The sequence below is a fragment of the Neopsephotus bourkii genome, unplaced genomic scaffold (genome assembly GCF_033783945.1).
Source record: "Neopsephotus bourkii isolate Nb327-2 ecotype Australia unplaced genomic scaffold, CSIRO-AGI_Nbou_v1 NB_1134, whole genome shotgun sequence".
NCBI classification, from domain to species: Eukaryota; Metazoa; Chordata; class Aves; order Psittaciformes; family Psittacidae; genus Neopsephotus; species Neopsephotus bourkii.
The window spans coordinates 372591-397160 of NW_026901620.1; the positions used below are offsets into that span (position 1 = coordinate 372591).

Below are 24570 nucleotides of genomic sequence, written 5' to 3' on the forward strand. Positions count from 1 at the left end.
ATTTTATCAGTATTGGTTTTACAATCCTTTATTATCCTTCAAAGTCTTTGATTTGTGTAATGAACCCACAGGCAGAAAGGCAGAAGAAATTATCATAGTTTAAAAAAAAAAAAAACACACACACACACAAAAAAAAAAGCCAACCTCCACATAGCTAAATCTTTAAAAGGCTTACCAGCAGAATCTCTTAAGATCCTTCTGGCAAAGGAGGGAGCAAGCAAACACGTTAGCAGACACCTGAGGAGAGGGAGTGTACACTGATTCTCAATGGTAACAGGGAACTACAAGGTCTTTTCACACTTGTCTTTATACCTGTAATTATCACACAAATTTCGTTAGCCATTACTTTGTAATGACCTTGTATACACCAATATGGCTTTACAGGACTCTGCAATATGCGGTAAATGCATCACATGCTGAATACTGCTGATAGCAGCAGCCAAACAGTCTGAGCACATTTTAGTTCCCTTTCCCCCACCACTTCTTGCTTAATATCCTGAGGAGAGCAGTTTTCTCCACTGATCATAATGAAACCCACAAGCAACATTGTTATGCAAACCCTTGCTGAGAAGCAGAACTCCTCTTAGCAAACAGACCAGGCTGCTGAAGTGAGATACCCATGGATTGTATCATTGCAGGAACCAGTTTTTCTGCCTGTATCAAAGTATTGGAGAGCTTTGGGGAATCAAGGTAAATTGTTGTACATGTTTGTCTTAGAAATAAATGAGCAAAGTTCCAGGAGAAATAGAGTTGATATGAGGTATTACATATAACCTTATATAACTGGAAATTTTAATTGTAGATTTTACTTAAAATTACTTAGGGAGCTGAAAAGACGCCAGGTTAACAAAATGGATTTCTCTCTTTCACTGGTTCCCTGAAATTTTACTAAGAGCAGTCCTACTTAAAGTGCTGTTTGCATTTTGAATAATAACAGAAATGGTATCACCAAAATGCAATTATTTTCTAGTAATTTCTTTTTCATTATTTGTGGTTGGTTGGTTGTGTGGGGGGTATTTTTTAATATACCATGCCCTGGGTTGAGACATCTGAATATAATTTGTTTGTAGTGGGTCATGAATAATATTCTTATTTCCATCGGTAAGTCAGAATGGTAGTCAATGTCTTAAAACTGCACAAAATTTCCTTTACAATTGCAAGGGATCTTGAAATTATAGAAATAAGTGTAGGAACTTTTCAGTGGCAGGAACTTACATTTTTCTTATTGGAGATGTTATATTACCTTTAGTTGAATAACCAGAGTCAAATCAAAGATGTCATAAACCGGCAGGGGGATTGGACTAGATGATCTTTTGAGGTCCCTTCCAATCTCTAGCATACTGTGATACTGTGTGATAAGGCAGTCACTGTATACACTATATTCACTATATACACTATGTTCACTATATACACTGCTTCATTTCTGGGCTGTTACTGTAGAAAATTTGCATTATTCTGAAAGCTGTTGATCAGCATCTGAGAAAAATAATTTTTAGAACCCAAATTATTAAGTACCATGACAGTCTATGACTATATAAAGCCATGTTAAAAGCCATGCTATTATTGGATAGACGTTCTTGGTGGAGAAGTTGACAGGTTTCGGCTGTTGAAGACTGAGTTGCCAATAGTTGCCAGTTTTTTTTTATTTTGACACAGACAGGCACCAAAAAAAGCCAGAAAATAAGGGTTGAACTTTGTGCTGAATTTAGTGGGACACAGAATGAATAGATGACCATGAATGAATAGGTGCTTTGGCTTCGTGCATAAGCTGTGACAATAGTTTGAGTCCAAACTGGGGTGCCATCTGGCTGCTCTGGTCAAGCCCTACACTTTCACTAGTTATGGTCTCAGTCTGACCTTGAGTGTATGAACTATATTTTCCTCTCATGTTCCTGAAATATGATGTAGTTGACCTTATAACTAGGTAAAAAAATGAGAAAAAATGACGAGAGGGACAATGGAAGTGTAGAGTAATGCACTATGGAAAAGATACAGAATGCAGTGTGATCAGGCTGGAACACTGTCTTGTCTAATTTTGACAGCTACATGTACTCACGAGTCTGCTGGTTTTGCCTTGCTGGTGTTAAAGAAGGATGTTTGAAATTATGCTCTCAGGATAACATAGACGGTGTGAGCCTCTCATCAGGGAATCACTTAGACAGCATTGCACAATGCCTTGTACAGTCAACAGTTAGATATATTTCACTTGCTTAATTGAGGATCGTATGCACACCCTTTTATTGATGCAGTGTTGCTGTTTGAAGAAAGAGCAAGCACAAGAAGGGGAAGTTGAAGTGCTTGGCTTCACAAAGACTGAAAAGTAAATAATGAGACCATATTTATGCCAAAACAAATCAACTTTATTTTTTTTTAATCAAGTTGCTGGTTGAGACTGGAATATTCACAGGGAATTCAAGAATAATACAGTTGAAACATCTGTATTTTTGTGTTCTTATTACACGGTATAGGCATATGAAGTTACATTGTAAAGAATGGATAATTGCTGTTGTTTACGCTGAGGTGTAATTAAGATCCACTTGTGGAAAAAGTCTGTACAACTGTACCTTGATATCTGTGTGAGTCTTTGTTGAAGGCAGGGGGAGGCTGGGAAAGTACTGCATATACAAATCTCCTTGATGAATCCATGGAATGGAAACTAAACCCGAGTATTGTTCCAGATTTGAGCAAACACATTTGACTAATGCAACCATCTCATATAAAAGCAAATGTTACTGTGCACCTAATGTGCTGCTTTCAGTTCAGATCAGAAGCTGAAAATCCAAAATATTTTGCACTGAATTTTCCAATATAGTGCAAAGAGAAAGTTCAGAAAATAACCCAAGTACCTCCTGCACGAGACTGCTCTGTCCCACAGGCACTCTGCACTTTAGAGGGGAAGGGTACGGTGAACTTAATCTCCCTTCAGAATCTTTTCAAGTTCCCATTTCATGATTTACAGTATATTGTGTGTGCTAATGGAATAGGTAACTGCTGTCGCTTCTGGGAAGGGAAACAGAAACTGCGGAGATTACTCTGTGAGCGTAGCCACAAATAAAAGATTTTCTCATTATCCCAGTTCCTTTTCTATCTCCCTGGCCAGTCAGGTTTTACATTATAACCCACAATATGGCTTCTAGTATAACTTGCTTTATGAAAGCAGGAACAGGTTACATACATTAGAGAAAAGTAGACAGACTTCAGTCTCTGGTTCTTCGTGTTACCTTTACCGTTTACTACTGGTAAAAGACAGAGGCTACACTGCTGATCATAAACCCTTCCACATGCCCAGGAGCTTTTTACTCTTGAAGTGCTTGTAAATCTGCATGACTAGGGCAAAGTTTATTCACAATACTGGTAAGAAATTTATTAAAAGAAATCCATTGATAGTCATAACATGGCAGTAGTGAATGATTCAATGCACTCTGAAGCATGTATGAATATAATTGATCTTGCTATTACAAAGATGTAGAAAACTTCTGTGAAACCAAATTCATAACAACAGGTTTCTTCAAAGCCACATTTCCAGCCTCCCAAAGTCTGCGTGATGAATGTCTCTTTTCCAGGATGATCACATTGCTATAATTTGACACAGAACATTTTCTTAAATTTCAAATGGAAGAGGTAGTGGAAGAATCAATGTATTGCTAGAACTTTCAAAAGAAATGAGCTTCTGAGTTGGCCAAGCAGCTGATCAGAATGCAATTAGAATTTCTGAAGACTTCAGACACTAAGTTAAAGTTATAGTATCTCTGATGGTTTAGATTTTGTTACAGCAGTTGAAAAAAAAGCATGGGTTAGAAAGTCAAAGTCAGAAGCATGCAGTACAAAGTCAAAACAGATCAGAGGCAAAATACTGTGTTATTCTCTCTGGCACTGCAATTAGCTTAACTTTCTGCCTAAGAGGGTGAAATCAATTCTTTGTAAGGCAGTGTGGGAGAAATCTTGAATGATTAGTGATACATATACACATTTCTACAGTGTAATTGTGTGTGTGTGAGTGCATATGCATCAAATAGCAGCAGATAGCTTACACCTGATAATCTCTATAGTAAATGTGTACTTCCTCTCTTCTCTGTATGTGCAAAAGAAATGACAATATGGTGCTCTGGGGGTAAGTTTCACATATGTCTTAGTTTGACTGTCTTTATTGTAAGTAACTTTATAGTATAATATGCAGTGTTTGGAAAGAATGAATTTCTTGGTGATACTTAAAGACTGGAAAGATAACTTTAAGTTGCAGAAGTTAGAGGTAAAACTATTCCAACGTAACTGGCAATTCATGTAATGTGATAAAATCAAACAGACGGCAAAAGGAGCAACACCCCAATTTAGAAGGTCTTGTTAGTGAAGTTAAAAAACCCAACTGAATACCTACTGAACTGTACCGAATAAAGGCAGTGTATCATTCTTCAACATCTTTCTGAAATATTTTTCAGACTGCTGTTTATTGTGCTTTGTAGTGATACTCCTTTAATTTCAAACAAACAGTTCAGAGCCCTTCTGGTTGCAACATTCCAGCTTTGTATCATTCGTCTTACATTTTAACTTTCACACACCACCATTATCTGCTGTAGCTGCACCCCTGTTTCCGCTATTGGCTGGGAAAGGAGTCCTTGCTACAGAGGACTTCTGGAACCCAAAGTTGTTCCCAGTTCAGGAGTCCAGCTGCCTCCCTATTGCCCCTATCCTTCACTGCACTGTGTTTTAATTGTGCTGAATTCAAACATACTGAGCTTTTGCTCTCAGTTCACACTAAAGACTGGTCCTGAAAGTTGTTGAACAGGGCTGCCAAATTAAAACAGTTTCAAATGAAGCTATGTGTTTTCCACTTGGAATTGTTCAACTTTCTTTTTTTTTTCTTTTTTTCCCTGCAAGAACTTACGTATCTTTGAGAGTTTCTACGTGTTTTGACGGTTGTATCTTCCTTCTTTACTCCACATATTTTAATTCTCCATCTACACATGCACTTTTTTTTCCAGATACAAAATGGAGAAGACAAACAAGAACACAGAGAGGAAAGGGAGAGCAGCAGGGAAGAAAAATTACTGAGAAGGGAAAGAAAAACTGACACACACACCCCAAAACAGAAGAATTTCTGTTTTCAAAAGGGAGCTTGTAGCTCTCTAAGGATTTTACAGGAATAACACTAGTCTGGTAATCAAAGTTCTAGTACAGTCTATGCTTCTCATAGATCACTCATATTTTTAAGGATATATTAATTCTAAAGTAGTATGTATTTTATTGGTTTTATTATGTGTTCAGTTCCTAATTGTAGAAATAAAGAGAATTTTTGGTATGCCCAAAAGGAGCTGCATGACCCTGCTCTAAGGGCAGTACCTGCACTGAAAATTTTAGAAGTTTGTATAACCACAGCAAGGATATAATAAAATACAAAGCTTCTCTAACCCTACAGGAAGATGTGATACAATATCTCCACAGCCAATCAGCAGTACTACAAGCCTCAGATCAGGAAACTCTTTAATGTACAGTATGTGTGAACATTGCAACGACAACTTTCTCAGTGCTCCTCTTTCTTTTTGTCTTCATGCTTACAGGATGTCAGAGTAGATGTGAAGTCACTCATGGCAAAATTTAACACGGGCAACAACCCCACAGAGGATGTTTCTGGTAACAGCCATCCCTTCAAAGTCTCTGGACAACCTGTCCATACAGGATTACAAACAAGGAAAGCAGCCTTTGAGAAATTTGCAAGCCAAGGAAATGCAACTTCTTCTTCAGGACCCAGTACTTTTCACAAACCTGTTCATCCTAAGCCTCCTCTGGCAGTCAAGCCTTCAAGTGATGATAGAACAGAGAAGGATCCAAAGCCCCCATATTTGAAACCAGTGGCACAAAGGTTTGGAGTTCAGCTTCAGGCAACAAACAGAGAAAATAATGAAAAAGCTGGATGCACTAAAGTCCCCACCAAAACCAGTGACTTGGCAAAGGAAGAGCCAGTGCCTCTGTATCCAAAACTTGCACAGAACAGGTTCCTTAACTCTGCTCCTTATGAGAAAGAAAAAAGTGCTGTGGGAACAAAACCAAATCCAAATTTTGCGGCACAGGAGAGTGAGGCAAAACCAGCATTTTCAAAAGTAACTGGAGTTAAGGAAAAGTTCTTGTCTGCAACACAAGAAAACGAGCCCAAGTCTTCCTTCTCTAAACCACCTCTTGCACAGAAACCTTCTCTAAACTATGATGTCTCCCGCAATGAAGACACTTCTAATAAAAATGTTTTTCTGCAAAAAGGACTATCAGGCCCTAGACAAAATGTACATTCTTTTAAAGCAACGAAGGAAATTGATAAAAATAGTAACTGTTCTGCAGAAACAGCAGGAAGTCATTTTTCTAACATAGCTCTGAAGCCTGCTGATCACTGTTCTGGTTCATCCGAAGGAACCCCCAAAAATATGGAGGAGAAAACTGAGGAAAAGGGAATGAGTGCTGCCCAGAACATCTTTCTCAACAAAATCACCCAGGAAGGGTCAGGTTCCTCTTCTAAGTTCCATCAGACAAACACAGTATTTGCTGAAGGAAGGCTATCAGATGCATCACAAGAGAAAGAGGATGGGGACGGGAGCTCAGGAAAACCCAAGCAGAAACCCTTGCCCCCACTGTTCAAGCTGGGCCAGCCCCCGCAGAAGCCCAGCAGACCCCCCAGCGTGCACCTAGAAAGGTTTCGGAAGAGCAGCCTAAAAGACAGTGAGTCCTCTCTGTTCTTGCTTTCCTGGGTATTGCCGTATTTATGCATTTACTACCCAGTTCATTTCAGGTGAAATCCCTTCTTCTGTTCAGAAATAATGAGACTTATGCATCAGACAACACTTTAAAGCTTTAACCTATGTTTGTGTCTGTTCGATTCAGGACAAAAATTAAAATTATATTCTCCCTCCCTCTATGATAAAGTGTAGGATGAATTCTTTCTGTATTGGGTTTATTTGCTTTCAAAACTACCTAGAGGTAGCTATAACTTGCGTCAGGTACTGTAAGTATTTTTCTTAATAGACATTTAAGTCTTGCCTTCCTATAAACGAGATGTTCATGTCATGTGCCCCATTATCAATGGTAACTTCCTGGGCACAGTTTGAGGGTCACCAAAACGATATACTAGTACCTGCACACTTTTTTTAATTTCATTTTTGCCTTTCACAATGACTAATCACAGTGTGACCCTATAAGTTACTGTATTTTAAGGTTTATTTAGAAGGTTGAACACTAAGCAAAATTACAGAATCAATTGTTCACATGCTTCATTGATTTTATACCCAGATCTGAATCCAGACTCCAAAAGCATCTCCTAGACTTCTTTTATGTTAGATTTGAATGATTGCAGCAGTACCACAGTTGGTAGCGCCTGAGTGTCTGCCTCACTCCTTTAGTAAAGAACCAAACCTCTGAACTTCCCGATGGTCATAATACAGGCATTAGGTTTCTGTAAAATCTGTCACTAGATTTCTGTAAAATTTGAGATTGTCTTGAAATAACTGGAAAGACACAAATCCTTGTGGAAAAAAAAGAAGTTGCTGCAACTCCACTCCCCAAAAGAATCCTGTTTCAGTGGGTTGCTTTCACTGCATAAGACAAATTGCAACAATGATATAAGCTGTTTCTGAGGTATTTCAAACATGCCCTTGAAACTCTCATGTAAAAATGCAGTTTCCTAGAGTTAGGCCCACATAACCACTGTCAGCTCCTTGAAGGAGAGGTCAGTTTTGTGAGGTTCTGAATGTCCTTAATTTCTCATTAAATCACCTGTATTTCAAAATTTGGGTTAAGGTTTTTCAAAAAGGCTTTTAGGCACTCTTCAACAATTCTGTAAAGTTAAAAACAGCAACTCGTGCTGGAATATGTGATGCCAATTGGTACATTTCTGTTACAAGTTTTACAGGAGCTGAAGGAGGCTTCCTCTTTTTCCTTATAGCAGCAGGTGCAAGAAACAGTGATTGCATAAGAAATTCTGATCCCATTTTAAAATCAAAGCTTTAAGTTGCTTTTAAGTTGGGTTGTTTGGGTTTTTACTTCTCCCTTAATGCAATGCTGTCTGCACTGAGCTCAAGAAGAAAAGACATATTCAATCCTCACATATATATTTTAGCTCAAGTAATTATAACCATTCATGTCCTGCAACTAATTTTGTCAGGTGATACACACAGCTAAGTAATTTCTAATAATGAGGAGCATTTCATGCACATCAGTCTGCTGTAACCAGCTGGCTTTGATTTAATTAAACAGATCAGACTTTTAAATTTTCAGTGTAGTCAGTGGAAAAGGGAGATGCCTAATGTTGCGATTCAGAGCATTACAGTTAGATGCCTAATGTAGCTGGTGATAGATGGTGTGAATCATTCCACACTGTGCATGTGCTCTATATTAGGTACTTTAATGTAATCTAAGTGATAAGAAGTTTGGCCTTGTGCCTCCCATAGTTAGAATACAGTATAGTTTGTGCTTCAGTATTTTTGAGTGCACATAAGACTCATCTTCCTGAGAGAGAAGATATTCAAAGGGATTATGACTGGATGAAAAACCTCGGATCTGCCTTTCTGTAAAGACAAAAAGCCACACTAAAACCACAGAGTGTGCATGCAGCTATATATTTTATTATTATTAATTTCATTCAAAAATTAGGAGTATATCAGTAACATAAAATGTATGTTCTTGCCAGCTGCTACATCCTGTTTTTTCCTGTCTATTCCTACAGTTACAAAAGTGTTCTCACAAATCCATGACCAGAGCCAGATCCTCAAATGTTGTAAATTTCTTTAAAATCTCTTTAAGAGAAATACGCCAATATATAACAGTCTGCGCAGCTGCTCCTTCTCAATAGAGCACTGTTGACCATGGCTGGCTTTACTTGAGTGCCCAGAGCAGTTTCAAAATGGAAAGACAGCATTTTCAGCAAATTATACCAGAAAATACTTTGATTCAATAAAAACAGATAGCTTTGCTAGCTAGAACTTTGAGAAGTCCTGATAAAGCTGGAGACACCCAAAATTGCAACTTTTTTTTTTAAAGTACATTTTTTAGTTTAAGTAATGGAGAAATAATGTTACTTTTTGTTTATTTTTTTCTAGTTCCGATGCAGGTAATGACGCAAAACATTTTTTCCTCATCCTTTTTTTATAACCAAGGGCTAGTAATATTTAATCATTAAAAATGAATACTGCGAGCAGGGCTGTAAGGATATAACCAGAACTTTTGCTACAGCGAGGATCTCCAGTTGTCACTAACCAGCACTAGCGCAATCACCAGCCTGGTTGAGTCACATGGGGAATGTGAGCAAAGGGTGGAGGTGCCTAGTATGGTGGCACAGGATTTTTTCTGAACGTGTTGCAAAATACACACCCAGCTAAGTAGAACTGAAGGGTCAGACATGGTCTTTTCTATCTCACAGTGTTTGAGCCAGGGCAAAACCGAAAAATTTAGAAACCACATCCATAGGAAGCTGTATGGCTCTGCACACCAGCTTTCCTCTGTAGGCTTGGCATGTAGACCTGACGTTCTGTTTGGTTTTAATTAATGTGGCCAGAACTCTCCATAGAACCGTTCTGGTGGAATGACTAGGTGTTCTAGAATGAATCCTGAACAGATTAATTTTTAGCTCAACAGTTATTCATCGTTGATGGGTTTCTTGGAATACTAAACTCAAATGACAAAACCTACCTGCTTTGGAAGGGCAGTTAAACGGAATTTTTTTCTTTCTTTTAAACTGCCATTTCAAGCACCAAAGTCATGACAGGAAGGTGCCACCCCCATAGCACAAATTCCTGCTCTTTACTTTAAGGCAACTTTACAGTTGCCTAATTTGCTGCCATGATTCAGGTGCTGAGTAAAAAGAACAAGAATATGGAAAGGGGTTTCCCACCCAACGAAGCTTCCTGAGATCTAGCACTGGGGCGGGGGGGTTGATATGTACTAGGGCAAAAGTTAGGTTTTCTGTTGTCCTTTGAGAAAAGCTCTTCATATAGCAGTCATGACACTTGTGTTAGGGCATGTACTTGTGGTGCAGAAAACCTTATATTGTCTGATATAAAGCAAGAGTTTGACCTCTGTTTACTCAGAAGTATAAATTCAGCCTTTTTTCTTTGGTTGTTATCCTTTCCCATGAAAGCTGCTTTACCTTTTTTGTAATCAGGTATTCACTAGGCATGAAATAACTTTAAACATTAGAGGTTGAAGGACTTACCTTTGATGCGACTCTCTCAGTCATGAATGGGAGAAGGGTTTTCATTCCTGCATGAATACTAAGGGATGCTGGTTTGGTATTGGCCTTGCTTTGGATTAGAATTTTCACCTGGTTATAAAAATTTTTTCTTGATAAATTTTCTGTAGAAACAAGTGTCTTGCTGAGGAAAGTGTGACTATTGATGCGTTACTATTTTCCAGTGAAAGCAGGTTTTAAGAAATTCCTGTCTGGACCTGTGCATACAGAGCACTCTGGTAAATTCCTGTGTTATGTCCCATTACAACAATTTTCCCTGACAGTAGATTATATTTACGTCAGCTCAGAATCAGTGAGATGCATGTGCGTTCTAGATTCAGAAAGTAGTACTAATGATACTGTTTTATAATGAACATGTGCAAATGGATGCTTTGTCAGAAACAAGACAAAGTCATTTGCTGACAGCTTTCTGTGTGAGGCCACAACCATACCATTCCTTTTAGAGAGCTGCACCTGGGCTGACCTCAGTGTGATCCTGTGTGTACAGATGGCCACCCACATCAAGTCAGTTGAAGGCTTTAAACACCTCTGAACGTCTTGTTAATGATCAACACTGGAGTTTCTGCTACAGAGAGTATTTTGAGCTGTACTGGGAGAAATGAAAGGAAACTACTGGATCTAGAAGAGAAGAATACATCTAAGAAAATTCTCACAATTTATAATTTGATTAATGGTTCTGTTTGCAGTCCTTGTTGAGGTTCTGTCCTGCAGCAGACTATATACCCACACAGTGACATGGCTATCTGAGTTGGGTAAGACACCAGAGAGAAAGGAGGAATTAAAATTTGAGGTGCTTTGTCAAATTTATCACAACACTCTGTTGGCAAAGTAATTCACAATCAAGCACTACTTCTGAAGACAGTAAATGTCTTAACTGTCTTTACAAAGTCTCTTAGAACCAATTGTTCCTCTTACTTGATGGCAAGTTGAAAAAGCAACTTCCAAAGTTATAAAGAGCAGGGAACTTTTTTTTTTTTTTTTTTTTTTTTTTTTAGCACAGGATGTCACGGCTCTTTACTGCAGAATCTGGACTTAAAAGGTCAATGTAGGTTTTCTTTTTTTACCTCAGCGCTAGATTGGATAAAGTTATGCAACAGCTCAGTATTAAGGTAGAAGGGAATAAAAAGAATTGTTACATGAGCTAAATCATCTTGTTTCTAAGACAGATAAAAATAAAAGCAGGGGATGAAACAACGCAGTTGAGGGTGGGGGTAGCTGTGTGTAATGATGTGATATCTCTGTTTGCACAGGTGAACTACAGTATGCCACAAACCCTTGTAACAGCTCAATCATAATTTCAGAATGGAATGATAATTATGTGCAACAAAATAGGGATGTTGGGGATGGACTGTTAATTAGGGACTGTAGTGACAGGACAAGGAGTAACAGGTTCAAACTTAAACAGGGGAAGTTTCGATTGGATGTAAGGAAGAAATTATTTACTGTGAGGGTGGTGAGGCACTGGAATGGGTTGCCCAGGAAGGTTGTGAATGCTCCATCCCTGGCAGTGTTCAAGCCAGGTTGGACAGAGCCTTGGGTGAGATGGTTTAGTGTGAGGTGTCCCTGCCCATGGCAGGGGGGTTGGAACTTGATGATCTTAAGGTCTTTTCCAAACCTAACTATTCTATGATTCTAAAATGCCTGCTATACAGAGATAAAATGCTGAATTTCAAGCAATATGAAAATTATGAGACTCAGAAATGAAACTGTGGGACTTTGAAGACCTTCAGTGGTTTTTTTACCTGGTCTTTTATTAGATTACATGAAGTTGATATTTCTTATTATTGGTCCCCCATACATTTACCTTAAAAATATGGAAGTGAATTTGAAATTATGATCATACAGATCTGCCAAGAACTTAACTCTGCTGGGGCTAGAAAAACTGGATGAGTATTTGCCTGTAGTTTAGTTTTTAGTGGAAATGAATGTAAAAGCTCCTCAGCTTTTATGTAAGGACATTTCTCTCTCTCCTCTGAGAGAACCCAAATGTTTATTGTTCAGCAGCATTAGACTGAAATATTTTGCACCTCTGAGAAACAGAAGAATCAGTTTTGAAGCTCCTAGAACTAGACAATGGTAAGCTGAAATATAGTTAAATTTGTGCATTTATCATGAAAATCATTCCTCAGTGTATGAAATCTCAGACAATGTACATAGTTCAGTACAAGTGCATTGACATCACCTGTGTATGTCTGACCTCGAAGGAGTTGTCTTACTCATGGGACTGGTATAAGGCTAGCTTCAAAAAAGCATTGTTCCTTTCTAATTTCAATATTGTTTCTTTGACTATCTTTTAATAGTTCAAACTGTAGGTTCCAAAAGACCAGGTGAATTAAATTTCCCTCAGTCTTTTTGCTCATATCTTCATCCTCCAGCTATAATTACATGCACCACAATTAGAGAATGCGCATGTAAGACTAAGGTTTTCTACAATCAAAGAGTGGAGACATGCTTTCAGTCTGCTTCAATCAGAGATAAATTTTTCAGACTCTTTAAGGGCCTACACCACAAAGAGTATTAATGCTATGGGAGAAACCTTGCCACATTGAAGTTTTTGTAGTATTACCTGTAATTGGCCAAGGATCCACCATATAATTCTGCTAAAATCTATAGACAAGACTACAGGTGAAACTGCTAGTATGGCTTACAGCACTGCAAAAGATAAAACACTGCAATTTAAAAATGAATGAAACCATCCTGATAGAAATATGAATGAGAAGTTATTTATCTGCCTAAGGAAATAGATAAATCTAATTCAAGTTATAGATAAAATAAGTCTTGAGGGAAGCCATCCTTTAGTAACTCCTTGCAGAAGATTGTTCTGGGTACAACTTGCTGTTGTGCACTAGGAACAAAAGTACACAAAAAACTTCACAAATTAATACTTAAACTCATTTCCTTAGCTATAGCAGTCCACAATATCTTTAAAATAATGTATTTTTTAACTTATAAACAAATAAAATGTATCCATCAATAAACCACCAGAGGGCAGTTATCAGTCACAAAATGTTATAACCTACACACTTGGCAAATTCATTTATCTTCCTCTATTTCTGGTTTTGTTTGTTCAGCCTTATGTGGCACACTTGTTCTCTTCCAGATTATCTGATCCTAGTAAAATGAAAAGTAAGATATGGGCTGTTTATATCATAGTATGAAGGCACAGGAAAATGTATTTTTTCTCATGTAAATACTTGTTATAGTTTATGTAAGAATTCCTGCAGTTGACTATCCTAATTCTCATTGAGTGAGTTACAATAATTCCTGAGTGAAGATCTCAGAATCTCAGATGCAGAATTTAGGACTCTGAAGGTAAATCGTGCAAACACATCTGTTAATTCTGTTGATTAAGCCTAAATGATCACTTAATAGGAATTTCAAACACACATTGATATGAAGTTTGAATTGTTCTGAGGACTCTTCTGTTATGAATCAAAGTGTGTGTCTAATATATTCACTCAATAGGTCTGAATTTCTGCAAAGAACTGAACAAAACCCGTAACACGTTACACCGTATTAGAAACCAGTGTCTACCCCCAGCAGTGTGAGTGCTGTATGGGTTAACACAATGTGTCTAGGATTACACCATATACAAAAGGACATTTTGTGAGGGAATGTTGAGAACACTAGTTAGAAACAAGAATTTAAATGTGTCAAAAAAAATAAGACACCTATGAGTTTATTATGGAAGGTGATAGAAAGTAGATGGCTAGAAAGAAAGCAGTAAAACTGACGTAACTGAATAATTCTGTCTGCTTAATTATGTTACCTTAATTATGTTTGTCCTCCATTTCTGAATACTTGCAGTTGCTGTTCTTTATTCATGCATATGAAATGGAGTACACCATGCAGTGCAAAATTAACTGGCTCAGGCTTATAAATACTTCTTATTTAAAAAAAGAAGTAATTACTAAGGCTTCTTGTCAGACAAGGAAAAGTTTCACCTATATTTCAATTGGGAATTAATTTTGCGTTCCCCTTTAAATAAGGATAGGCATCTGCGTATGACTACGCATCTGTAGTCTGAAATCACTTTCCTTATGACAGCAGCACTGCCCAGATGAAGCGTTCTGAATATCTAACCTCGTATTGAGTCACCATAAGGCTCAGTCTGGTGAGCTTTAACATACCAAAGGACTTTGGATGAAACCTGTAGGGGTTTTGGGGGGAGTAAGATTACATGCATGCTTAATATTTTTCAGCTATCAATCCTATACTTAGACATTCACATTTGGGTGATGTTTATCCTTCATCTGTTTTTCTCTACATTCTCTCACAGAATGGGAATACCCTCTATAAGATGTGTAGTCTGGGACTTATATTGAATAGTTGTTAAGTATTAGGTGAAATACCATTGATGTAGTCTGTGCATCTGTCCTGGAAACAATATATCCCAATTGAGAGCAATGAGAAGTTGTGCTTAAAAAAAAAAAGACAAATTCTCCGTTATCTCTGATCATGTTTTTCATTTTGTACAAGAAGCAATCAACAAAACAGTCTGAAAATGGATGGAGATCTGTACTAAAAAAAAAAATAATTCAGGACTTCACAAGTAGTTACACAGTCAAAAGTTTTGCATTTTGATAGAAGCATCCTTTAGTAAAACAAAGTGCTATTGAGCTACTCTGCAAATGCAATATTGGTTTTCAGTTTTACTGCAAAACTTTTCACATTTCCATATGCAAGATCTGGGAAGCTTCCTCAGTTTTACAGAGGGTTTGCTAACAACCTGCAGCAACATCTGCAGGAGCTGATCACCCACTTCCTGCTTAATTCAAAATGTGCAGAGTACTGTTCTCTGCTTCCCTAACCCACATATTAATTTAGATACAAGCCATGGTTTCAGGTTTCACAATTATGCTACTTTGGAGCTGCTCGAAGTAAGCAGGTAAACTTGCAACATTACTGAAAGTGCTTTTAATTATGCTGTTGTTAGACATCCTGTAACAACAGAGACATGAAGCTTATTGGAGACACTGCTCACATTCTGAAAACAAAATCCATAGAAAGTTTTTGATTATTGCCATTCTTAAGCCCAGACCCCACTTGCCCAGATACAACCCTGCTTTCTCTTTCCCTTTCTCATTCCCATTCCCTTTCCCATGCTCTTTCCCTTTCCTTCTCTCCTCTCCTCTCCTCTCCTCTCCTCTCCTCTCCTCTCCTCTCCTCTCCTCTCCTCTCCTCTCCTCTCCTCTCCTCTCCTCTCCTCTCCCTCTCCTCTCCTCTCCTCTCCTCTCCTCTCCTCTCCTCTCCTCTCCTCTCCTCTCCTCTCCTCCCCTCTCCTCCCCTCTCCTCCCTCTCCTCCCCTCTCCTCCCCTCTCCTCCCCTCTCCTCTCCTCTCCTCTCCTCTCCTCTCCTCTCCTCTCCTCTCCTCTCCTCTCGATTTTACTTTCTTTCTTTCAAAATATCTCTTTTTCGAGGTGATTTCTATTGTTGCAAGATAAAAGCTTTGTGTCAAGTAATCACATTCTGTTGCAATACAAGTTGAATTGATCATGAGAGTCTGTATCTTCAGCCAATGGATGCTGAACTGCAGGTGTGAGTGCTAAACATGTATGTCTTTTTTTTCCTTTGAGTACTTCTGTTCTGCTTAGGTTGTTAATGCCATTATTTGTCTATGTGCCAGTCTTTCACCCAAGCCATATCAATAGCTTGGTATTTAGAGAGGGGAATGAATAGAGACATGTATTTTCACCTGTAACACCCTTGCACCTGAGTGCAATTTATTTTATGATTTTGAAGAGGAATGGGGGGACTGGATCTGGACAAAGTCCTGGTTCCCATGATTCTTATCCCAGTTAATTACTTCTTGCCTCTGTTACTCCAATAAGGATTCTAGCAGTGGTGGGAATTCTCTACAATTCACCACTTATTTCTGGATTAGCATCTCAGGGTAGCATAATAGAATCATAGAATAATTAGGGTTGGAAAGGACCTTAAGATCATCAAGTTCCAACCCCCTGCCATAGGCAAGGACACCTCACACTAAACCATGTCACCAAAGGCTCTGTTCAACCTAGCCTTGAACACTGCCAGGGATGGAGCATTCACAACTTCCTTGGGCAACCCATTCCAGTGCCTCACCACCCTTACAGTAAAGAACTTCCTCCTTATATCCAATCTAAACTTCCCCTGTTTAAGTTTGAACCCATTACCCCTTGTCCTGTCACTACGGTCCCTAATGAAGAGTCCCTCCCCAGCACCCTTATATGCCACCTTCAGATACTGGAAGGCAGCTATGAGGTCTCCATGCAGCCTACTCTTCTCCAGGCTGAACAGCTCCAACTTTCTCAGCCTATCATCATACGGGAGGTGCTCCAGTCCCCTGATCATTCTCGTGGCCCTCCTCTGGACTTGTTCCAACAGTTCCATGTCCTTTTTATGTTGAGGGCACCAGAACTGCACACAATACTCCAAGTGAGGTCTCACAAGAGCAGAGTAGAGGGGCAGGATCACCTCCTTCAACCTGCTGGTCACACTCCTTTTGATGCAGCCCAGGATACAGTTGGCTTTCTGGGCTGCAAGCAGACACTGAAGCCAACTCATGTTCATTTTCTCATCAGCCAACACCCCCAAGTTCTTCTCTGCACGGCTGCTCTGAATCTCTTCTCTGCCCAACCTGTAGCTGTGCCTGGGATTGCTCCAACCCAGGTGTAGGACCTTGCATTTGGCATGGTTAAACTTCATGAGGTTAGCACCAGCCCACCTCACAAGCATGTCAAGGTCCCTCTGGATGGCATTCCTTCCCTCCAGCATATCAACTGAACCACACAGCTTGGTGTCATTGGCAAACTTGCTGAGGGCACACTCAATCCCACTGTCCATGTCAGCTACAAAGTTGTTAAACAAGACCGGTCCCACCACTGATCCCTGAGGGACACCACTCGTTACTGGTCTCCAGCTGGATTTTGAGCCATTGACTATAACTCTCTGCGTGTGGCCAACCAGACAGTTCTTTAGCCACCGGGTGGTCCACCTACCAAATTGATGTCTCTCCAATTTAGAAACAAGGATGCCATACGGGACAGTGTCGAATGCTTTGCACAAGTCCAGGTAGTCCAGGTCAACTGCTCTATTCCTGTCCCATCATTCTGCAGCCCCATCATAGAAGGCCACCAAATTGGTCAGGCAGGATTTTCCCTTAGTGAAGCCATGCTGGCTGTCATCAAGCACCTTGTTGTTTTTCATGTGCTTTAGCATGCCTTCCAGGAGAATCTGCTCCAAGATTTTGCCAGGCACAGAGGTGAGACTGACGGGTCTGTAGTTCCCTGGCTCATCCATTTTCCCCTACTTGAAAATGGGTTTATGTTTCCCTTTTTCAAGTCATTGGAAACTTCATCTGACTGCCATGATTTTTCAAATATCATGGACAGTGGCCTAGTAACTTCATTCACCAGCTCCTTCAGGACCCACAGATGGATTTCTTCAGGTTCCATGTACTTGTGCACGTTCAGGTTCTTAAGATGGTCTTGAACCAGATCCTCTCCTACAGTGGGCCTAAAGCCTTCATTCTCACAGTCCCTGAATCTGCTTTCCAAGACTTGTTTGGTGTGGTCAGAGCTTTTGGCAGTGAAGACCGAGGCAAATAAGTCATTAAGAAGCTCAGCCTTCTTCAAATCCAGGGTAGCCAGTTCTGATAGCTTCCAGAGAGGGCCTACGTTGTCCCTAGTCTTTCTTTTATTAGCAATGTGCCTATAGAATCCCTTAATGCAGCATCTCAGTAGAGAATTGAGGATTTTAGCAAGGTGAGAATGGATCTTTTTCCCATTGTGTCCTCAAACTTGTTTCTGACTACGTAAAGTATATGGCTTAAAACACCTGGACTTATTTTGGGGTTTTAACTAGTTTCTCTTGGAGTTCACACAAGAGAGGTATTAGGGTATTGTTAATGTGGAGGTTGATTTCTCTTGAGGTTGTTGAATACAGGATATCTGGATATGAAGGGCAGTTGGGATGTTTCTCTAGGTATTATGTCAGCTACAAAACAGGTATCAGTGTTTTTTCTTCACAAGCCAAGACTGCAAGAGTGAAAGTCACAAATTCTTCATCAAGCCAACTTCAGTGCCCTAAACTTCTGGATAAATAAACATTCTCTAATAATGTACATGACCTTTGCTCACTGCGTGTGTGGAAGTTGCTTGAAAAGGTTCCCCAAGAGCACAGAAGTGTTTGAAGTGTTCTGTGCATAGTTCTGCTGTAAGTGCTGATGTCCAGCACAATTAAAGAAGTTTAATATGACAAGCAGCAGTTTAATGGGATGTTTGGTACTTTCTATGGACTGTTACTCTGGCAACTTTATCTTAGTTGCAATACAGCTGCAGAGGTTTTGAGGAACTCGTTCCTTTTCATATAAGCTTTCATTTCTTTGTGAAGAGCTTCCGTTTCTGCATCTGTTTCTTCAGTGCAGCACAGCATGTGAGAAAACTTAAGATTCCCAAGAAGCAGGAAGAGGCTATCTGATCACTGAGCTGTTTGTTAGTGGTCAAAGCTACCACACAGTGATGGTCCTTAACACAGTTTCCTGTGATGAGAGTGCTTTGGATACATGTGAAGCCAGAATGTAGTTTGAATTTGTTTTCTCATTCTGAGCGTCCAGAGCTGACTTCAGTTCCTCTACCCACACAGAGCCTTTCCATGTCCTTAGTGTACCAAGTGTACACAAAAAGATGGAACTGGAGTCAGAATAAAATGCTCCCTTAAAAAGGGAAATAAAACACTACTGAAACATTTTGATATCTTTGGCTCCATGGGGCTGATTATAAGAGCTTTTTCACACTAAATGTCACCTTTCATACTAAATGTAACTCATCCCATTATTTTCAGTACTAGAATTAAAGCATTTTACACCCACATCAGTCTCAGTCATAAGTGTAGGCAATTACAACTCTAAAGGCAGTGAAGAGTCAGTTCTGATAGTTAAAAAATAAAAAGCACTGTTTACGTTAATACGATGATCATTCAGTTATTGTTAGATTCCAGCAGTGTATATAAATTAAAAGGGACAGCCTGTTCAGCCCTTATACTTAAAAATAAGTAATTAATCTAAAATGCATGTGATGTCCTTTCCTGGCTCAGTTTCCTATTGCCTGAATTTGGCTCCCAAGAGGCATCAGATGAAAGAAATATTATGCACAGAGACTTGGACAGACTTTTTACCTTAATCCTAAAAATTAGTTACAATAAAATAATGGTGTATGAAGACATAATGTATTTATGTAAACATATACACAACACTGTATTAGGGAAACAGTTAAAAAACTGTTAAAATATAGAAATTTGACAATATAATTAATACCAACTAACACGTCTTTAAAACAAAGCCAAATGAAAAAATAAAACTAAACAGAACACACCTTTCTGGCTTATTTTTTCATTAGAATCTGCTTGAAAGACTTCAGTTGCAGATACATGCTTAGATTGCCAGTGTTACTCATTTTTATCAGGGGTTTAGAACAATTAGACATCATAGCTGGTAAATAAAGACTATGAAGAGTTAAATGGGAACACAAAGTCCTCAGAGAGTCAGATATAACAAGAGAAAATCATGTGTAATCTCAGCTCATTTAGACAAAATTTGTCTTTACTCAAAGTACACATGTAGAATGAAGAAATGTAAACCACACCTGCAAAGAGTTGTGTAATGTCTTGGGAACAAATCTAGATTTTCTGAACAACTCCACAAATCAGTAAGGACAATGATGTGACAGGAAAGTCTAATGCATAATTGTTATCATCCTGTAATCCTAAATTCTTAGAGATTTACCTGTAAGGATTCTTCATATAGTTACAAAGGTTTTGAATAAAAGATTTTGCTAATGGGCCTTAGTTTGATATTCAGGTGTCTGCAATTCCAAAACAGGAGGAGGGATAACAACTGGAGAAAATACTGAAATGCCCTAGATGCAATCAGTAGAGATATGGCCAGATTAAGAATGGCTTGTAATATTCACCACTGCATGTGGCAGACAAGTGCATGCTGTGTGGAATTCCAGTGCCAGATTTTCTACAATGCTGTCAAAGTTGGAGAGATTACAGAAATAGCTACAAATTAATTGCTAGATGGAGATGGGGGGGGGGGGGGGGTAAGGAAATGCTTTGGGAAGAGACTAAAAGCTTTGGGTCTTTAAAGTTATCAAAATCTAGTAAGCAAAGGTAGAAATAAAACTAATAGAACCTGAAGCCTGATGATCTTGGGAAACAGTAAAATACAAATTTTAACAGTGACCGAACTCAACCAAACTCTGTAGTGGTATATTCCTTCTCTCATTTTCAAACAAGTGGGACATCTTGCTGGAACACAAGTTTTAGCCAAAATTGTATTTTAGTAGATCTCTAGTTGTTGGGCTCAATATAGGGCAAGTATTTTATATGTGATGTCTTCTAAAATATATGACAAGAAACAGGAGATATCATAACTTCAAGCATAAAGAAGCTGTTTGGTGCCCATCCACATTTATACTAGAACTTATTCATGCCATAAGTTTATTCTACTTTTTCAACATGAATCTTAAATCCATGGAAATTCCACTTTCAGTATTAGAAAGTGACACCTAACAAACGTTGCTGGCCTTTAAACACGTAATTTCTTGCCTTCTCCGTCACAGAAATGAAGAAAAAACATTTCCCTTTCTTCTTTGCCAGAGACTTAGGTATTAATTTTGTTTTCCCTCAGTCTTATCATATTCCCCTAAACAACCATAATTTGTTCAATGTATCTACGAATCAATGTTTTCTAGATCTCTAATCTTTCTCACTTTCTCCTATGGACTCTCTCCAACTGGCACACATTAACCCTGTGGTAGCCTCCCCCCCCTACAAAGTGTAAGGATTATTTTACTTGACTTCTATATTATGCTTTTGAATAAAATTATTCAAAGATGTGTGAATAAAAAAATATGTGATACCATACAACTTTAATCTTGGCATACCTTAAATTGTAAGGGTCTGCTTTTGCAAGATGACTGTTTCTTAACAAAAGAACCAAAGAATTCACCAATGTCATCATCAGCATTGGAACTTTCAGTATTCTGCTGTTTAAGTAATGGAGGAATTTAAAAGGTTTCAAATGCAGTGCTGCTGACACACGTGTTGACAGGTTACTCCAAGCGTATCCAAAGCCCAGCATATCCAAAATTTTTTGAGTTCTTTCTTGGTAACAGAAAAAACGGTCAAGGCTTTGTAATTTCGCTTTGATTTCATGTGACGCATGAGATGTCCTTCAAATAGTTGTTGATTCCCCTTCTACTTCTCTCAAAAACAGATTCTTAGACTCCTAAAGAGCTAAAGAGAGCTCTTTCAGTAGTTTCTATAACTTTCAGTCTTGGTATTAAGCATTACTACATATTTGTCCCTGTTCTGTGTTCAAACCACTTTTTTTCTAAAACAGAAGTGAAAGTGTATTTTTCTTGAGATTTTTTTCCACTATACAGGTGTGAACTTGAAGAAAATCTCCAGAAAAAAAAAAGGGGTTCTTTTCAGTTTCAATTGGTTTAACTGAACTGTGAATTTTGTTATTCCTTCTTCTCTCTTCTTAGATTTTGCTGGACTTCCCTCTGTACAGCTAGGGACAATTCTTTCTGAGTACCTTGAAATCCACTCATGATACTTGAAAGAAAACTAGTTCTCATGGCATCATATCCAAATAGTGGTATCATTTGGTTGTGTTGAATAACTTCTCTCAGTGTGAACTTTCAAAGCAGTGGTTACTATGGTTGTACACAGAGCCTGAATTCAGTGCAGCACACATGCATACATACCAACCCACTCATGTATTATGGTATCTGTGCCTGATGCACTGCATCATCGTGTTTGTTAGGCTGCATCTGTTTGTGTAGCTTCTGTGCAGCTTCTCAAACTACCACTTTTCTGGTATGGGCTTGCTAGGAAATTAAGTCCAGCCTTTTACAACTTAGGTTACAAATTTATTTGAAGATGTACAGAGACTATTATACCTCTTAATCTGTGCCAAAATATCTTTTCATCCATCATCCCTTCCCTTGAAACTCTGTATCTGAGCAAGGTAAACTCCAGCAAGACTGCATCAGTGCTCACATGATGATCTGCTCATCTGCAGCTGATCTTTTCAAGTAATTTGTAGAATTAAGTGATAATTCAGTTTTAAGACAGCTTAAATAGTGGATGAACTGATATTTTTGTGTCTTATTCATATCTTGGCAAAAAAGCTTTCAAGGCCTTCTATACATTCTTCTAGGCAGAGTCTCTCTGGCAAGATAAGGCACCAAATATATCTAAGTGAGTTCAATAAAATGTGTTTGCTTTGGGGTGTGTGCAGTACTGATACTGCATCCTAATGCTTCATGTAAACAGTGACGCTCCTTCCTCAGTTGTTTGCTTGGTAAACTCAGACTGTCCTTTTTTTCAGACCCTAGAAATGAAGGTTTGAAACCGATAGTACCTCCCTCAGCAGCACTTTCCCTGCCTGTACCTCCACCACACCCTGCTATGCAGTTGCCATCTCCTCCATCAGCCTCTCACCCATCTCTGCAGGCCCAAGCAGCTCCTAACCTGCCTCCCAGAAACATCAAGCCCAGCTTTGAAACAATGTAAGTGAACTTAAACCCAAAGGTCTGTATTTTCTCACCTTTTTCTATTACGTTGTTCATGCAGTAGCAGATTAAAGTTGCAGGTGTCCCGGATTTCTGTGGCAGTGAGCTCCCACACCACTTTCCTTGTCCTACCCTGTCCCTGGACTGTTTGGAATTAGGTTTGGTTAGATTGAACCCTCCATCTATTCAGTTGTTTCCCCAAATTGTCTTATCTGTAAAAGCACTTTTTTCTGCCTTGTTGGTAAGGGGAGGAGGGAGGGAACAGATACCCCTCTAGGTTCATTACATCAGAACATTTCAAGGGCTTCATACACTGGTAGAAAATTATTTGTATCAGTAACTAAAGCTTTCCCCTGACTTTTTCTGGGGAAAGAGGACCAGGAGGGTCAGGTCTATTGGCTGATACCCCAGGAAACAGCTTTGCAAGCCAGAGATACTGAGCTCAGTGCTGGTTGTGAAACTGTACCAAGGGCTGTGCTGTGGCCTGTTGTGATAACACTGAAAAGCCTCTGTCACATATAGGGCTGTTTTCTACATCCTTCCTCAAAGAGCTGCATACAAAATGGGAACCTCTCTGATGAAGAGCTAAGCCCACTTCAGTCTAGTGTCAAAACTGACTAGAAACAAGCTGATCCTGAATAATGACCCTCTCTCTGGCCAGTGGTTATGGCAAATAGCAGGAAACAGACAACAGGGAAAATATATTAGGCATTAGACAGGTGTGTATTAGCATATACCCCATCCAGCAGCAGGAGCACTCTCTGCAGCCCCTGCTGCAGCTCCCCAGACACCCTCCTTGCCAAGTGCTTGGGATCCAAGTGTGCCCTCTTTGTCTTCAGGAATCTGGAAAATTTACTTACAGATTGTCCTTCCACTCTCCTGTTCCTGTGTGCCCTTTGGAGCCTCCCTTCTCCTGAAAATGTGTGCGTGGATGCTGACACTATTCCTTCCCCCCTCTGTCTTGGTTGCTTTCTCCATCAGGCCAATTTTAAAACATCACATTCTGCTTTCAAGTCCTTTCTTTGATTACATTTCTTTGTTGATGGCTGTCAGCTCTAGTTTTCTTTCAACTAACATAAGGTATTTTAAAGTTAAAAGTCCCTGATATTATTATTAGTTACATTCTCAATTCTTGCTTCTCTCAGTTTGACATCACTTTTAAATCTAAAAGCATCAGAGACTTTTACCTGGGCTAACTTTATACCACTGTTTCTCTTATCCCTTGTTCCAACTTTAAGCTCTGCAAGTCAAGGAGCATATTTTAGAGCTATATTTAACAAGAAGCAAAACTCTGGCATTCTGCTTATGAATTGTGTAAGAAGCATGCACCTGTGAAGATGGTTAAAAAGCCCAAAAGATTCTTTGCGTTCTGTCAGCCCATCTGCCTATTATATTTTTTCATACAATTTTCATTTGTAAACAAATAGCATAGATAAGTTCTTCTCCATAGAGTGCCTTTGGCTCATTTTCTCCTTTTATATTCAGAATCTAGGTGTCCCCAGGGGGGTTGGGGAGCTACAGTTAAGAAGAACAATTAGTGAAACTTGTGGGTACTTAATTAGCATACAAGGCTCCACAGCCTGTACACCCATTGTATAAAATAGCTGAAAAAAACACCAGAACAATGATGCTTGAAAATGCAATCTTCATAGGTTTCACATGTCCATTTTTACCTATTTACAGAAGTCCAGAAAATGAAGAAAATTATGATGATGTTGAATTTGTTTCACAGGGTAAGATGCATACATTTTAATTAATGGCAGCTGTAAGAGGCTGTAAGCA

At 39.0% G+C, this 24570-nt stretch overlaps 1 protein-coding gene across 3 annotated transcripts in view; it reads left to right on the plus strand.

The window, feature by feature from the left end:
- The first annotated feature begins 503 nt into the window (after positions 1-503).
- Positions 504-24570, plus strand: part of FYB1 (FYN binding protein 1) — a 48914-nt gene continuing 24847 nt past the window's right edge. For 2 of the 3 annotated variants that reach the window (XM_061362736.1, XM_061362739.1), the window contains exons 1-3: positions 505-690; positions 5556-6702; positions 22605-22785. In XM_061362736.1, the coding sequence (XP_061218720.1) occupies positions 5583-6702; positions 22605-22785 (1301 nt within the window). In that variant the 5' untranslated portion in view covers positions 505-690; positions 5556-5582. Of the gene's footprint in view, positions 691-4979; positions 5155-5555; positions 6703-22604; positions 22786-24570 lie in introns of all 3 variants that reach the window. The other variant, XM_061362737.1, reaches the window with a different exon arrangement.